Source organism: Bidens hawaiensis, unplaced genomic scaffold, assembly GCF_021521415.1.
Source record: "Bidens hawaiensis isolate Kalapana, Puna unplaced genomic scaffold, B.hawaiensis_p1.1 tig00022925_1, whole genome shotgun sequence".
NCBI lineage: Eukaryota > Viridiplantae > Streptophyta > Magnoliopsida > Asterales > Asteraceae > Bidens > Bidens hawaiensis.
Window position 1 is genome coordinate 261,434 of NW_027493589.1, and position 16,537 is coordinate 277,970.

Below are 16,537 nucleotides of genomic sequence, written 5' to 3' on the forward strand. Positions count from 1 at the left end.
AGCGTAAGGTGATCTCCATTGTTCAGGCTGTCACCGAGCGTAAGGTGATCACCATTTGTAAAACGCGATCTGCTGTTCAGGCTGTCACCGAGCGTAAGGTGATCACCATTTGTAACACGCCGTCTGTTGTTCAGGCTGTCACCAAGCGTGAGGTGATCACCATCTGTAACACGCGATCTGCTGTTCAGGCTGTCACCGAGTGTAAGGTGATCGCCATTGTCCAGGCTGTCACCGAGCGTAAGGTGATCGCCATTGTACAGGCTGTCAGCGAGCGTAAGGTAATCACCATTTGTAACACGTCGTCCGTTTTTCAGGCTGTCACAAAGCGTAAGGTGATCGCCATTGTCCAGGCTGTCACCGAGCGTAAGGTGATCTCCATTGTTCAGGCTGTCACCGAGCGTAAGGTGGTCACCATTTGTAACACGCCGTCTGTTGTTCAGGCTGTCACCAAGCGTAAGGTGATCACCATTTATAACACGTGATCTGCTGTTCAGGCTGTCACTAAGCGTAAGGTGATCGCCATTGTCCAGCCTGTCATCGAGCGTAAGGTGATCACCATTGTACAGGCTGTCAGCGAGCGTAAGGAAATCACCATTTGTTACACGCCGTCTGTTGTTCAGGCTGTCACCAAGCGTAAGGTGATCGCCATTGTCCAGGCTGTCACCGAGCGTAAGGTGATCTCCATTGTACAGGCTGTCATTGAGCGTAAGGTGATCACCATTTGTAACACGCCGTCGTTTGTTCAGGCTGTCACCAAGCGTAAGGTGATCGCCATTGTCCAGGCTGTCACCGAGCGTAAGGTGATCGCCATTGTCCAGGCTGTCACCGAGCATATGGTGATCACCATTGTACAGGCTGTCAGCGAGCGTAAGGTAATCACCATTTGTAACACGCCGTCTGTTGTTCAGGCTGTCACCAAGCGTAAGGTGATCGCCATTGTCCAGGCTGTCACCGAGCGTAAGTTGATCTCCATTGTTCAGGCTGTCACCGAGCGTAAGATGATCACAATTTGTAACACGCCGTCTGTTGTTCAGGCTGTCACCAAGCGTAAGGTGATCGCCATTGTCCTGGCTGTCACCGAGCGTAAGGTGATCTCCATTGTCCAGGCTGTCACCGAGCGTAAGGTGATCGCCATTGTACAGGCTGTCACCGAGCGTAAGGTGATCTCCATTGTTCAGGCTGTCACCGAGCGTAAGATGATCACCATTTGTAACACGCCGTCTGTTGTTCAGGCTGTCACCAAGCGTAAGGTGATCGCCATTGTCCAGTCTGTCACCGAGCGTAAGGTGATCTCCATTGTAAAGGCTGTCACTGAGCGTAAGGTGATCACCATTTGTAACACGCCGTTTGTTGTTCAGGCTGTCACCAAGCGTAAGGTGATCGCCATTGTCCAGGCTGTCACCGAGCGTAAGTTGATCACCATTGTCCAGGCTGTCACCGAGCGTAAGGTTATCACCATTGTCCAGGCTGTCACCGAGCTTAAGGTGATCGCCATTGTCCAGGCTGTCACCGAGCGTAGGGTGATCACCATTATACAGGCTATCACCGAGCGTAAGGTGATCACCATTTCGAACATGCCATCCATTGTCCAAGACATCCCTGGCCGACTTAAAGTCGTTTCTTGACCTAACACTGTTGTAGAGGCTGTCGAAGCCCGAGATGTCAATCTTGTTGTCTAGTATGGTTGTGGTTGTGATGATTTTACGGGCACACACCCCAGACAAAGCTATAAAGGCTGTGAATGCGATTACAAAAGGTGCTAGTAATTTTGCCATTGTTGTAATACTTAATTAGTGTCAAGTGGTCGTGATTGACTGATTGATGGCTGTTGATTTATAGTACAAAAAGTGTATTTGCATGCCAAACACGTGGAGAGGATGCAGGATTATGGCTCCTATTGGTTTGATTTTCTCCATTGATCACACTAATTAAAAGTTTAAACAATTGATCCATTAATATAATTGTGTTTTGCATGGGAGCCACGTGGACCAGGTTTATGGTTTACTGGAGTAGATTATCTTTTTTCCTTCCAATTAAAGTTGTTTAAAAACTTTATAAAATTATTGCCTATTTACCATCCACCTCAATGATACACTTTTTAATTATTTAGACACATCTCTTTTGAAATATCTTTTTGTACCTAAAAGCTTTATCACCTTTTTAATATAGAAACTGATTCTTGATATTATACAAATAATATAACATATTTATTAGATTTTTTTGTTTAATCAATTTTTCAAATCGAGTACGAGACAGTAATCTATATATACGTATATATCCTACGAAATTTAAAATAATAACTAGTTTTATTAAGAACCAGCTCAATACAGCATACGAAAATTGACGACAATGGTGAAAAAGAACGATAAAGTTCACATAAAAGCTGAAATGTAGTTCGAAACAAAAGTTATAAGATAATGGTAAAATATTAATATTAAAAATATATCAAATCTTTAAGACTTAAGTCCACTATACTAAAAGAAAAAGTAGGAAATAGATTAGTCAACCATATGGTGTGCATGCTTTTAGTAAGGCTGAGGGGTGTGGGGGGCGCGAGTGGGGGCTCTAGCCAATAATATTGTGACGTGTGGCAGAGAGAGAAACTTGATAAGATGGGTGTTGGTTGTGGTGCTCGCGCCCCGGGCCCTGGTGTGGAGGGGCGCGAGAGGGGGCGCGAGCGGTTTTTTTTTTATTTTTTTATAAATGTATTAAAAAAACGTATTATTAAAAAAAACTCATAAATTATTTAAAAAAACACACATTAATTAAAAAAACACATTAATATCTAAAAAAAAAATTAAAGTACTAAAAAAAAACATTATTCTTATTCTTCGGCTTGGTCTTCTTCGATCAACCTCTTCCGGATACGTTCCTTTTGTTTTTCCATCAGCATTTGGTCGACCGGATTTAGGTTACTGAAGTCTCTTGTAAGGAAGCCGAACCCGACCCGTCCGTTGCAACTTGTTTTTTCCGGTGGACGCGTCTTCTTTGTCCCGCAGCTTCACCTTCTGGTTCTTGTGTCTCCGGAACAACAAAGTTAGGAGACGGTTGTATGTTGGATGGTTGAAAGCCGGATGATTGTTGCGACCCCGAATAAAATATCGGTTGGTCCGGGTGCCGACCATAAATCGTCGTAACTGTAATCTGAATCTAGGTTTGGGTACCAATTTCCAGCCATGTTTTTAAAAAAAGGTTTGGAAGATGGGGTGATTTTGGGTTTTGGGTGTGGTATGTGATATTGGTATGTGATATTGGTTTTGGGTGGTATGTGATATTGGTTTTATAGAGAAAAATTTTTTTTTTTTTAATAAACTTAAAGAGCCAACGGCTCTATTTCTAAGCCCCAACGGCTCTTCACGCATTCCCAAGCCAACTTTACGCCCATTTTCAGCCGTGACTAGCCTTGCGCCCGCCTTGGTCTGCGTGCTCGCGCCCCTCTCGCGCCCCTCTCGCGCCTCGGTGGTGTGGTGCTCGCGCCCCAGGGCGCGAGCCGATGGGCTCACGCGCCCCCTCTCGCGCTCCACACCCCTTAGCCTAATTGATTACACATTACCCATGCAAAAGTGATTAATGCCAACCAAATAGAAAGCAGAAATTACCAACTAATAATCATCAAGTTTTGACCTTTTTCTTGGACTCATCTTCATGCTACCATTGCTTTACCTTTCCTTTGTGGTTTCCTTTCCATCACAATCCCATAAAAGAGTATTTTAAAACATGTATATCTATCTTATATGGTGAATTTAATATAGCCTTAATTATCACCTTTTGGTCGTTGTTGGTCAAAACTTTTAACCTTTTAATGTATTTGTTTCCAACGGTCCGTGACTAACAGAATCCTAACGTCGTTAGTTGTAGATTGCTGGAGAAAACGTTTTTTTTCTGGAAAACACCACCTAAACACCGCCACCACCACCAATTGACTCACCACCAACCAACAACCACCACTTGAGCTAACCAACCGATTCCGACGATGGTTCTAAGGTTGCGGCGACCTAAATAATTGGGCCTTTTACTAGAATAATATTCCTAAAGGTCCGATACAAAGTTACAAAGACGTATGAGACAAAAATATTGAGTTTTCTAGAAAAAAAATTTGTGACTAAAACGTTTTCCGGCGACCTGCAACTAACAGCGTTAGGATTATATTAGTCGCGGACCGTTGGGAATAAATACGTTAAAAAGTTGGACCGTCAGGAGCCAATTCGTTAGTTAGGACCGGCAGTCTGCCAACCAAAAGATAATGGTTGGGATTAATAAAAACCAATATACCTTTTTATGCAACTTGGTTATGGCGCATAGGGGTGCAAATGAGCCAAGCAGCCCGTGAGCTACTCGAGTTCAGATCGATAAAAAGCTCGAAAGGAGCCGAGCTTTTTCAAGCCTCAAATAAAGCTCGCTTAGTTATCGGGCCGAGCTCGAGCCTTGTGTATTTTCCAGTTTTTCCTCTTTTGGCCTTTTATATATTTATATTACATTGCACAACCGATTTTTAGCTCGTTTAAGGTGGTACACGAGCTCAAACCGAGCTTAGGCTCGTTAAAGGACTTCCCAAAATATATAAAAGATAATAAAAAACGTATATAATTAATATACCCCATCGTTGATTTTATTGGTCAACTGTGACCAAAAAGTCAACTAAAATAAAAAAGGTCAGCCTCAAACCAAATTTCAATTTTGGCTAAAAACTCCATCCTTTGTATCGGATTTTTAGCTACGCGCAATCAAGGTTTTACATGATTAATTACTACGTGAATCATAAAAGAAATTAACTTTTTTTGTTTTATTTATCTTAACTCGTTTTAACTTTTAATCTCGAAGAATCATCAAACTGCACATTTTGACAGCAACAAAACATATTAAAATACAGCAAACACTATGTTTTGACAGCAACAAAGCATATTATAGTTTGCACTGGTTGACAGAAATAAAATGCAGCAAACTGCATTTTTGACAGCAAAAAAAAAACTGCATGTTTGACAGCACTAAAACACGTCTAAAACTTCACATGTTGACAGCATTATCATGACAACATTAGAATGCAGCAAAAACTGCTCTTTTGACAACATTAAAATACGGCTAAAACTTCACGCTTTGACAGCATCAGTTGCACTTTTGACAGCATTAGAATGCAGCAAAAACTGCATATGTTAGAATCATGCATATATTAGATGCAAAAAGACTTGACAGAATGTTTGATCAATTTAATCAATTTCACTAGTATAGTACATTTCTCACAAGAAATTAATAAATCTCAGTAGGCTTCTAAATATATTGTCAACTTAACACTAAATCATCTTCTTCTGCTTTGACCAAATTCTTTTGCAATAACAACAATTCAGCTTGCACTTCATCAACCTCCGGGTGCATTCGATCACCCGACGAGAAAACATGCGCACCACTAACCAACTCAATCCAACTCAACCCTGCATCTTTCTCCCCCAAAAGCCCTCTTATCTTCCGCCTCATTCTCGCCACATCATCCCACCGATCCATCAACGCGTACAAACTCGTTAACAACACGTACGCAGCACTATCTTCTTCATCCACATTCACAATCCGTTCAGCCACACGCGATCCCACTTCAAGGTTCCGCTTATCGACACACGAGCTCAACAACGTCCTCCACAGTTCAAAGTTAAATCTGCATAAACTCGAATCCAAATCCATTATCATCTTCTCGGCTTCTTCCAAGAATCCTGCTCGGGTCAACAAGTTGACCAAACAAGAATAGTGCTTTGACCCGGGAGTTAACCCGTTTTGCTTCATCGAGCTCCATATAAACCTCCCTTTATCCACTAACCCGAAATGATTACACGTGGCAAGCATCGAAAGATACGTTACTTCATCCGGGATCAATCCGAGTTTCACTATTTCATTGAAAATTAAAAACGCTTTCTCAGCATCCCCATGGTTACCATACGCTAACAAAATCGAGTTCCAACATTTCAAATCCGGGTTTTTTATATTATAAAGAACCGACTCCGCTGACGTTGAATCACCCGTTTTCGCATACATGTCGATCAAGCTTCCACAAACGTTCATTTCTGAATCATACCCGCGTTTAACTGCTAGACAATGAATCATATCCCCTTGTTTACTAGCAACAAGATCCGCACACGCGCTTAACGCAATACTAATCGCAAAGCTATCAGTTTTATGATCTTTCGACATTTCACGGAAGCATTTTATAGCATTCTCCCCATCACCCATTCGAGCATAACCTGTGATCATTTCGGTCCAGAAAACAATATCTTTATTAGGAACTAAAGTTTGAAGCTTTTGAGCCGATTCACAATCACCGTTTTCAAAATACATAGACACGAGCGTGCTTCCAATGTACACGTTTACATCGAATCCTGATTTGATAACTTGAGTATGGAGCGGTTTTCTATAGCTACAACTCGGTAATGATCTTGTTCCCGATATAACTATCGCAAACGTATAATCATCCGGTTTGATAAACGAAGCTTTATGTAAATCAATAAACAATTTAAAACAATTTTCACCGTCTTTTTTTCCCGTTAATCCGGATAACATCGAGTTCCACGAAACCAAATCCGGATTCTTTATATCTTTAAAAACTTTCACTTCCATATCCGCGTCTTGACAACTCGAATACATATTCAGCAACGCATTTTGCAACGGGAGATCGGTCGGTGTTCCCGATACAATTAACCGTGTGTGAGTGACTCGCCCGATGTCATACCGACGTAACTTGCTACACGCGGTTAAAACCATCGAATACGTAAACCGAGTTAATAAAGCTCCGGACTTTATCATGTTTTCATATAAATAAAGTCCTCGTACGATCTTTTCGTTTTTCATGTGCCCGACGATGATTGTATTCCAAGCCGTGGAGTCTTTTCGGCTCATGAAACCGAAAACCTTACTCGAACTATCCAAATCACCGTGCTCCGAATACATCGAAAGCAAAGAAGTTTGAACCAATGTATCATTCACAAAATCAACTTTCACAACCTGTGCATGCAAAGAACATCCCAACATTACATCTTTATACCAACAACATGTTTGCAGTAAGCTAGTGAATGTCGATCCACTCGGCGTAAACCCGTCAAGGTTCAACCTTGTCAAAAGCTTAAATCCCACGTGGGTATTGTTGGGACAACGAGAATAAGCAGAAATAAGTGCGTTATATGACACAATGGTTCTTTGAGGCATTTCGTCGAACACTTGGTGTGCGTGTAATAATGAGCCGAATCTTGAATACATGGATATGATATTGTTGTATAGGTAGGGTGATTTGTGTATAGGTGGTCTGGAAGTGATGACGTGTGCATGGATTTGGCGGGCTTTTATTAGGGTTTTGACTGATTTGCATAGTTGGATTAGTGTGGTTGTTAATGCAGTGGCTTCTTGAGATGATGACATATACAATACAGCAGCTACATGCTGTTTAAATGTAATTAAAGGCTCATTTTATTTTATTTGAATAGCCCAAATATAAGGCCCAATTAAATGCTTAAACCGAAAAAATAAAATATTATGAAACTTAAACGAGTATGCACTTTCGCATTTCCTAACTTGTTAATTTGTAATAATTACTAGACTATTAAAGTTAACCCAATAATACTAAAATTATTATGTTTTGTTTTATTATTATTTTTTTTAAATCTCCGTTTTTAATTTAAACAACAAGAAAAATGACCAGCATGTCCTTTTGATCGGCAAATATCAAGAAATGTTCATTTAACCAGTTTTTCTCATAATGTCCACCCTCAAATCTCACTGATCCGAACATTTTTTTTTGTCGTTAATCGATATGATTTTCAACCAACAAGATCGCACATTATATCTTTTTTTCTTGAACAACCAACATTTCCTTAGAAAATCGTTGGACCCGACGAGATTCTGCACTTCTTGTCTCCATAGGTCTACCAAGTTTCACGCCAACATACAAGGGTGTTTCTGTCGACCCGACACTTCTTTTTAAACTTCATTTATATTCTTAAAACTGTCACTGCCTTGATTTAGAGCATCCCGACACACACAAGAAAAATCTCGTTGGTAGCACCAATCCTTCGACTCACGCTAACTCAATACATGACAATAACTGATTGGCTAAAATTCCGGTTGAGTTAATAATTAATAAAACTTCAGTCATTTTGTTAACTACTACCAACCGGTCAAATGAACATTTTCGTCATTTCGATATATTATATTATCTGCCGGTTTCTTTTTTTTTCCGGCTAAAACTAATTCATCTCCGGCGACGGAGACGGTGACGGTGAGATGGACCGGCTTCAATACTCAAACCTCTGTCATCTTATTCACGATTCACTCCATCCGTTTACTGTAAACTCTTCTTATTATATCATATCATATTATATTATTCTATATATATTCTTATATTCATCGTATTCTGCTAACATTTCACAGGTGAAATCAATAACCAAAGAACAAGAGAAAGCGATATTAATTACACTCTCTCAGGTCTTTATTACTAAATTCAACTTGCAATTACTTCAATTAGTGAATACTCTGTTTACTTGCAAAGCCCTAATTTGAATTTTTAGGTTTTGAACAAAATTAAGCTTTGGACTGCTGAATTCGACTCCGATTCCGGTTCCGGCTTTGGTTCGGGTTCCGATAGTGGCAGTAATGTGATTAATAATATTCATGATCATTCTTCAGCTTCACATTGTATACTCAAGATCATAAATCAACTGGTACTAATTTTTATTTAGTATTTATTATTTAATCAATATTAAATACGGATAGTATAGACCACACATGAGACTAGGGGTGCAAATGAGCCGAGCCAAGCCCAAGCTTGACTAGGCTCGTTTAACTTACACAGAGCTCGAGCTCGAGCTCGGCTCGTTTCTAGCTCTATATTCAAACCTCGATCTCGGCTCGTGAGTAGATTTTCAAGCTCGAGTTCCACTCGTTTACTTATTTTTTATATAATTATAATTATTTTTTATATTTTTTATTATAATTTTATGTATAAAATCATATATATTATTTAGTTATTTTTATTTATTTTTCATAACATTATATATATTAAATAATAATTATAAAATTATTAAAAATTATATTTTAAAACATTATATAAATGACTCGTTTAGGCTCGCGAGCCGGCTTGAGCTCGATAATTGAAGCTCAGGCTCGCTTATTAAACGAGCTTACTTTTAGGCTCGAGCTCGTTTATTAAACGAGCTTACTTTTAGGCTTGAGCTCGGGATCGGGCTCGATTAAGCTCGGCTCGATCGAGCTTTTTAACGAGCAGCTCGGCCCATTTGCACCCCTACGCATGACTGACAAGTGTATGAAGGTGACACAAAAAACAGCTTTTTCAGCCTATGCGGCCCTGTATAGGTCTTCAACAACTCAGGTCCTATACGTCTTGTATGCCTTATACGGCCCGTATAGGCGAAAATGGTATGTGAAGATCCATGGTGGTGCATGAAGATCCTATGCCATTAAATGATATGAAGTTGATTAGTTCACTTTTCGGTTTAGGTGTTATTGCTAGCTGTAGAGAGTGAATTTGTCCAACATTTGGCTGCAAATGTGGTTGTATCTGTATCTGAATTTGTGATGGCATCTGTAAGTTATAATATATTAATATCTAACACTAGTTATAAACTTATAATAATTTTAATGTATCTAATATGGTAACGCTGACGTGTCTTGCAGGGGAGTTACTGGGAAGAATTCATGCAATCGCTGTGTTCTTACTTCGAGTTAATATTTTGTAAAGTTCTTTCGCCTTCTTCAGACCGACCATTTAGAGCTAAAACCCCAGGGTTTGATTCAAAAGATTTCACATTGGATTTGCAGCGCGTGTTGGATAATGCCACATGGCACTCAGCAGGTGCTGTTGTTTTAATATTACGCGCTATTTTGAAACAGTTGAAGCATGAAGATGATGTTGAAAGCTTGGAAATTTACTTTCAAGTTCTTGGTTCTTGCCTTGAAGTTATACCGTGGGACGCGTATAACATTAGTTTAGTTGTTGACATTAACGAAAAGTTTTGTGGATATCTTGTTCAGTTATTATGTTCATTGGCTGATTCTGAAGACGAAAATCGAGCTGTTCGTGTAATCTTTAACGTATTTCCAAAAACTTTAACATGGTTTTTTGGAAAAGAAGAAAGTTATAATAATACAAGCATGTCTCGATACATTCGACACAAGATTTTGGTATGTTTTTTTGTTTATGTAAATCAAGATTATATGATAACATATTAATACTTAACGATTTAGTTAAATGCAGGTACTGATGATCAGGCTGAGTTATGCCAAATTAGACTGTGAAACCGCGGTTTCATGGTTGCATATTATTGAAAAATACTTTCAAGATTTGTTATCTGAACCTGTAACCGAGCCAGAATCTGATCAAGATGACTGCCTCAAAGATTCTCCATTTAACGAGACTTCTTATCGACATCTACAAAGACGGGTTATTTTTATTTATTTAAAGTGTGCATTTAGTTTGATAGGGTTAAAAGATAAACGCGAGAAGCAATGTTCATGTGGGAATATGAATTCTTGCTCACAAAGTGGATTTACAGCACTTTATGAATGGGTTAAAAAGCATCTTTCTGTGAATATTCTTGATAACCATGAGTTATATGATGAACGCTGCAAAAGCTTCACCAAATCCTTCATCCGGCTTTATATGCATGAAGATGATATGTTATTTAAAGTTCTCTTGCAGCTGACATACGCCCCATTTGGACACACGCAAGCGTGAGTAACCCGACTTATTGTTTTATTTTTTAATATTTTTTATTAGTTTTAAGTTGGGTTAATACATTAAAAGCCAACATACTTTCTGTCTTTCAACCTGATTTTGGTATTTTAAAGCCTTTACACACGTTAAAAACATACGAAAAAGTCAATGAACCCAGTTTTGGTATATTAAAGTCTTTAAACTTGCTACAATGAACTTACATAAAAAATATACTCGTATAAAATAATGACTTGTTAGTTGTTACTTTATGCAATTTTAACCAAATTAAGGGGTTGGAAGTGATTATTTTATTTATTTATTCATAACAAAATTGGGCTGAGAGACATTTTCGTGTTTTTAACACGTTTGGGTACTTTAATATACCAAAACTAAGTTGAGGGATCTTTTTGTGATAACTAAGATAGTATGTTAAGTTTTTTTTATGATATTAATCATTTAACCCGTCTAAATTTGTAGCATTTATTCATATATTTACATCACTCACCCGACAGGATTACTGATGATCGGATACCCGAGGTGGTTGCGAAAGACATACCTTTTCTATTATCTGATGTCTTTGATCCCGTGTGCTTATTCCATCTATTTCTTTCAGAGGTAAATGCTTTCAATTCCATAATATTATCGTTTTGAATCTTTTGTCACAAAGTTATAATATTGCACTCATATCTAATTATCTACCATTTGCAGCTACATTATGATCATCAAGTGCTTCTTGATTACCTTATTTCAAAGGACACTGGAGCCAGTTGTGCTGAATATCTTTTAAGGCATGATAAAAAAAATCATTTTACTTCATTTTTTCAACATAATTTGTTTGTTTCCAATCAATGTAAGAATATTTTCAGGTGTTTGCGAATTGTATGCGATAAGTGGGATTCATTTTTGAAGTTTCCATTTCGGGTAGAAGCTGAAAGACAACCATTTCACAAACGAAGAAAATTTGAGAGCGAGAAAGCTTGTGAAAACGCATTTAGTAACCCGCGTGACTGCTTGCTTCTGCTGAAGAAATCTTTGGAGAGTTTACATAAGAAAGATTTGTTTCCGTATAATCCACAAGTCCTTTTGCGACGGTACGTTGATTATTTACATGTTTCAACATGTTTTTTTTTGAAGTGTTTGTTGTACTTATGATTATTAGTGGTTTCATTTGCAGCTTAACAAGATTTCAGGAACTTTGCTTAAATAAGGTGTAGGAGACGGGTGATCCAGTCATCCAGCGTTACTCTTGCAGTTTCTTCGGTTTACTGATCGTTAAAATTGTAAATATATTGGCGGGTCGACTAGAGTTTTGGTTATAGCTTTGTTAATTTAATAGAATTTTCATTACATTGTCGCGACTTTTCATTATATTGTCGCGAATTGATGTTAAGAAAGGGTAACGCGATTTACATGATTACAACACGGTCCGATAATTTATTTGATGAATAAGCTAAGTGCAAGTTGTCGGAGTCGTTAAACGACAAACAGTTTTATGAAGTATATCAACCAGTTTAGTTTTTAAAATATTGGTTTTTGCAATTCAAAAGGGGGTAGTTACGTAGCTTATTGTCCATTTGCCTACTGTTTCAATATAATCATTACTTTTAAGGTTTATATTTGAATAAAATCTATCATATAAAATTCAAAATTAGTTTCTTAATCTTTTGCAATAATAAAGGTTTAAAGAATTTGTAGCAAGTTTTTTCCAATAATTCTGCTTTTTTCTAATTTCCATTTTCATTTGGTATGAAAGAAATAATAAATTCTTGTAAAAACCATTTTTGTAGTTTCATAATGCCTTTTTTTAAACAAAGGACAAAATATGAAAAGTAGTCAATATCATATACCAAATTACCAATAATTGTCACAACTTTATTAATACTAGAAGTGCCTAGAACACATTATTTGAAATTTCATTTTCAAATAATTTTGTTTGTTTTTATTCTTGAAAATAACATTAAGCATATGTGTGGGCTATGTCAAGAAGGCAACCATTAAGTTGTTTCGAGTCACATAACATCGCCATGTGATCGACATCTTCTAACTCTTTAAAGTCGTCCACGTGACTATTATCGATCATCCATTGTTGAAATTCCTTTTTAATTGCTTTATCTTCATCGCAGATGACGTATACTCGTCTTACATGACCGTACACTCCTTCTGTAAACTGTTTTGCAACGTGTAGATCTTTCATAAACAACGAGCTAGGTCTAATCAGCATTTACCCTAGTTCAAGATCCTAAAATAATATACAACAATTTTGTTAAATACAAAGGGTGAATATTTTAAATAACCATCATACTTTATTAGTTTTCTCAAAAACAAAAAAAAAAATTCGATTTAACATAATTTTCATATACTAATATATTCTTTTAAACATCCTTACATTTCTCTGTATTTCTACATTATGGCCACTTTTTTTATATTTATTTTTCTGTAATCTAACTGGCTTTTTAACCAAATCATAATAGCTATAAAAACTTATATAACTTGTTATTAAAAAACAAATATGTTTTTAAGAAAAATAATTTATACAAATTAAATTATTGTATAAAAAAATCAAATAAATGTTTTTAAAATATAAACGGTTACATATTTTTGTTATTTTCATCAAATTATAACATTTAAAATTTTAAACTTATGATGTACAAAGGATTAAAGGACATGTTGTGAAAACTAAACTTAAAAAAACAAATAATCTAGGTCCACAGATAGTGCCCTTACCGGCCATGCGCAAGAGGCTAAATGGCTAGAGGTCCCATCGGTAGCCTAGCCTTACTATGTACGATGCCACCTCCTATAGCCGATGGATAATTTATTTATTTATTTTTGTTAATATCAGTGTCTAGAATTTCTGGTATAAGTATATCACATATACTGCATAAATGTCCTGATACTTACTCATATCAAAACGAATGATAAGTTTTAATATATAATAACTTATATAAATGTGAACGTTTTGTTTGACTCATTAATTCTAGTTATATTTTCAATTCACTTTAATTATAACTTAAGTTGTATCTAGTATAAAATTTTTGACATGACCTATTATCAGTTGTCTAACCATTCTAATATATATGATTTACTTTTTGCACCCACTTAACAAAAATTTCTAAATTCACCATCGGTTATTAAGGTGGTAGATGATGATGAAAGTAACAACCACATCGGAGCAAAGTTGATAGAGTTTTGACGACATAAATTCTGGGCCGAAAAACATAGACATTTCAGACCCAGTTTGTGCGTTGTACGGCAAGAATTGCGTGTCCAACCAATCTTCTGCCGAGGATCTTTCTTTGTACTTCAAAATGAATAGTTAAATAGACTAAGCTTATATTCAAAAATCATTAACTCAAAATAGTTAACTATTAAGTATTAATAACATAAGTAACTTATTATTTATATTTTATAACCTACTCTAACACATAAGAAACCTTATGTACATAATCTGGCATGAAGGCGGCCAGAAACACTCCGACCGCCACTTTTTCAGGGAACATTTCCATAGCAAGAGCTGTGTTCATGCCACCTAGGCTATGGCCCACCAAAACCACCTTCTCATCTTGTGGCAAAGTGGCCATGAACTCCAACAATGGCTTATTGTAGTCCAAAAGTGTGGCCACATGTTGTATTTGTTCGGTGTTGGTGCCCGAGGCCGAGAGATCAAAGGCCGAGACGCAGTGGCCTGCGGCCTCGAGGAGGGGCTTAAGCTTGAACCAACACCAAGCTCCATGGCATGCACCATGTACCAAAACAAAGTGCTTTTGCTCATTGATAACTCCCATGTTATATGTTACCTTTGTATTAGTGTTTAATGTTTGGTTGATATTGGCTTGCACTTTTGATTGTGTTATTTATAGGGAGATTGAACAATGGATAAGAGTTGCAACTTGCAATGACAAGTTATATTATGTCATTACAATTTATATATATGACATCTTATATTATGTCAACTTTATTTTAAGATAATATGTGACACCCTTCCCTCCACACAAAATTTCGGGTCCATACCCCTACAAAGTTTGTATGTAGTTGGACGAAAACGTGATGGATGGTTTAAATTTTCAGATCAAAACGGGTAAAAATATGTATTCTTAATGCTTAAACTTAATTACCCAATTTAATTAAGTCTTATCTTTTATTAAAAAAAAAGTTTTGCACAATCCAAATCATAACCCAATAATCGCATTTAAAATTTTAATTGTTTAAAAGCAATAAAAAAAACTCATTTACTTAAGACAAAAATATTTTTTGTCTTTAGCCTAAATTCTTTTTAACGATGGTTTGGGTTGATCGGACATGTTGCTTTGATACAATGAATGTAATCTTCAATTTGCATTAACATTTTCTGTTAAAGTTATTATTTGAATATGGCATTTACCTGAACTAAATAGAAACTTAAATGTTTGAGGTGGTATAGATAATTATACAACTTTGATAAAATAAATTAAATAGTTAAGTAAAGTAGTAAACAACTTATTTATGATTATGTGATCTACCAATAAAGAAACACATTTAATCTAGTAAACAAAACACCATCTAGTAAACCAAAACAGTTTAATTTATAAATTTAGGGGCTGTTTGGAAATCTTAGACTGAATTATTAAGAATTTGACTGATTAAGAGTTAGACTCTGAATCATTCAACATGTCTATGAAACTCAACCATTAAGAGGTGTTTTTTAGTGAACAAACACACTCTACATCTAACTGATCCAAAGATAGTCTCTTAATGAAATCATTAAATGGTTACCATACAACCCCTTAGTATATTATACCAAAACACCGTTTACAATATGTGTATATATATATATATAAGCAACTCAACTAAAATGGTGAAAGAAAGGTTTTGGGTTCAAGTCACACATGTGACAAAATGTAAATGTTCTAGGTTGGGTTGGGTCTATGGGTTTTCTCCTAATGATGAAATGAAGATGATCATGTATGTCAGTGGCCTACAAATTAGTTGTTAAAAAAAAAACTAAAATGGTGAAAGCACGTGCTTCTTTTCTTTCATTATTGACAACACCTAATGGCTATGTGTTGCAAGTAGCCAGGTACACAATATGAAAATATTTCACAAGTACTTTTTGAAAATATCTAAGTAGTCACATATATATTAGCTTTTTGAATATATGATATGACATAACTAGGGGACGAAACGTGTGAACATTTGCTGCGCAGAGACACACAATCAATTTGGGCGGTATCAATTTGGTACAGTATTAATGTGGTATTGACATTAGCCCTACCTATAGCAACTGAAACCTAAAGAGAAAACTCAAACAATTAGGTTGTAATACGTTCAAAAAGTATATCAACACATATTACTCGTGGGATGATTAAGGAGGTGAGTACCTCGTAGTCACGTTTTTCTACGGTTGGGCCTCCATTTCTTCATTTATGGACTCCATTTCTTCATTTTGGATACCATTTATGTGTTTTGGCCTTATTTCTACATTTGGGCCTCCATTTCTTCATTTTTGGACTTCATTTCTTCATTTGGATTCTATTTATGCGTTTTGGCCTCATTTCTACGTCCAGACCTCCATTTCTTCGCCCGGTACTCCATTTCCGTGTCTAGGCCTGCATTTCACCAATATCTTCATATGGTTAGGGTGTAATTGTTTATGACTCCATATAAAATTGATTTCATGACAAACGTTAGAGAATTGAAATGAATTAATAATTAATTTATTAGGCATGTAAGTATATGCTGTTAGTGATTTTATAATATATACCCCATAAGTGTCATTGATTTTAATATGTTTATGAAAACTTTAGATTCTTTTAACATAAAATGCTTAATATTCTCATATAAAATCGGTTTTGAGCC

General features: G+C 36.5%; 2 protein-coding genes and 1 pseudogene across 2 annotated transcripts; 1 reads left to right on the forward strand and 2 right to left on the reverse strand.

The window, feature by feature from the left end:
- Nucleotides 1-5,183: 5,183 nt before the first annotated feature.
- LOC143566598 (pentatricopeptide repeat-containing protein At3g50420 pseudogene) lies at nt 5,184-7,401 on the reverse strand (annotated as a pseudogene).
- An 852-nt stretch (nt 7,402-8,253) lies between these two features.
- On the forward strand, nt 8,254-12,251 carry LOC143566609 (uncharacterized). Its single transcript, XM_077053263.1, has 10 exons — nt 8,254-8,316; nt 8,401-8,454; nt 8,538-8,690; nt 9,487-9,573; nt 9,664-10,170; nt 10,244-10,719; nt 11,215-11,317; nt 11,411-11,490; nt 11,569-11,793; nt 11,877-12,251. The coding sequence occupies exons 1-10, from the start codon at nt 8,254-8,256 to the stop codon at nt 11,914-11,916; spliced, it is 1,788 nt and encodes a 595-aa protein (XP_076909378.1). The 3' UTR covers nt 11,917-12,251.
- A 273-nt stretch (nt 12,252-12,524) lies between these two features.
- LOC143566600 (salicylic acid-binding protein 2-like) lies at nt 12,525-14,611 on the reverse strand. Its single transcript, XM_077053255.1, has 3 exons — nt 14,116-14,611; nt 13,866-14,003; nt 12,525-12,941 (listed from the first exon to the last, which is right to left on the reverse strand). The coding sequence occupies exon 1, from the start codon at nt 14,485-14,487 to the stop codon at nt 14,116-14,118; it is 372 nt and encodes a 123-aa protein (XP_076909370.1). The 5' UTR covers nt 14,488-14,611; the 3' UTR covers nt 12,525-12,941; nt 13,866-14,003.
- Nucleotides 14,612-16,537: the final 1,926 nt, after the last annotated feature.

Bases quoted from the DNA above. Each gene is read 5' to 3' on its own strand.
- LOC143566600 (XM_077053255.1), bottom strand. From the start codon at position 14,487: ATGGGAGTTATCAATGAGCAAAAGCACTTTGTTTTGGTACATGGTGCA.
- LOC143566609 (XM_077053263.1), top strand. From the start codon at position 8,254: ATGGACCGGCTTCAATACTCAAACCTCTGTCATCTTATTCACGATTCA. The intron at 8,455-8,537 runs GTCTTTATTACT...TTGAATTTTTAG, and splicing joins TATTAATTACACTCTCTCAG to GTTTTGAACAAAATTAAGCT. The intron at 8,691-9,486 runs GTACTAATTTTT...TTTTCGGTTTAG, and splicing joins TCAAGATCATAAATCAACTG to GTGTTATTGCTAGCTGTAGA.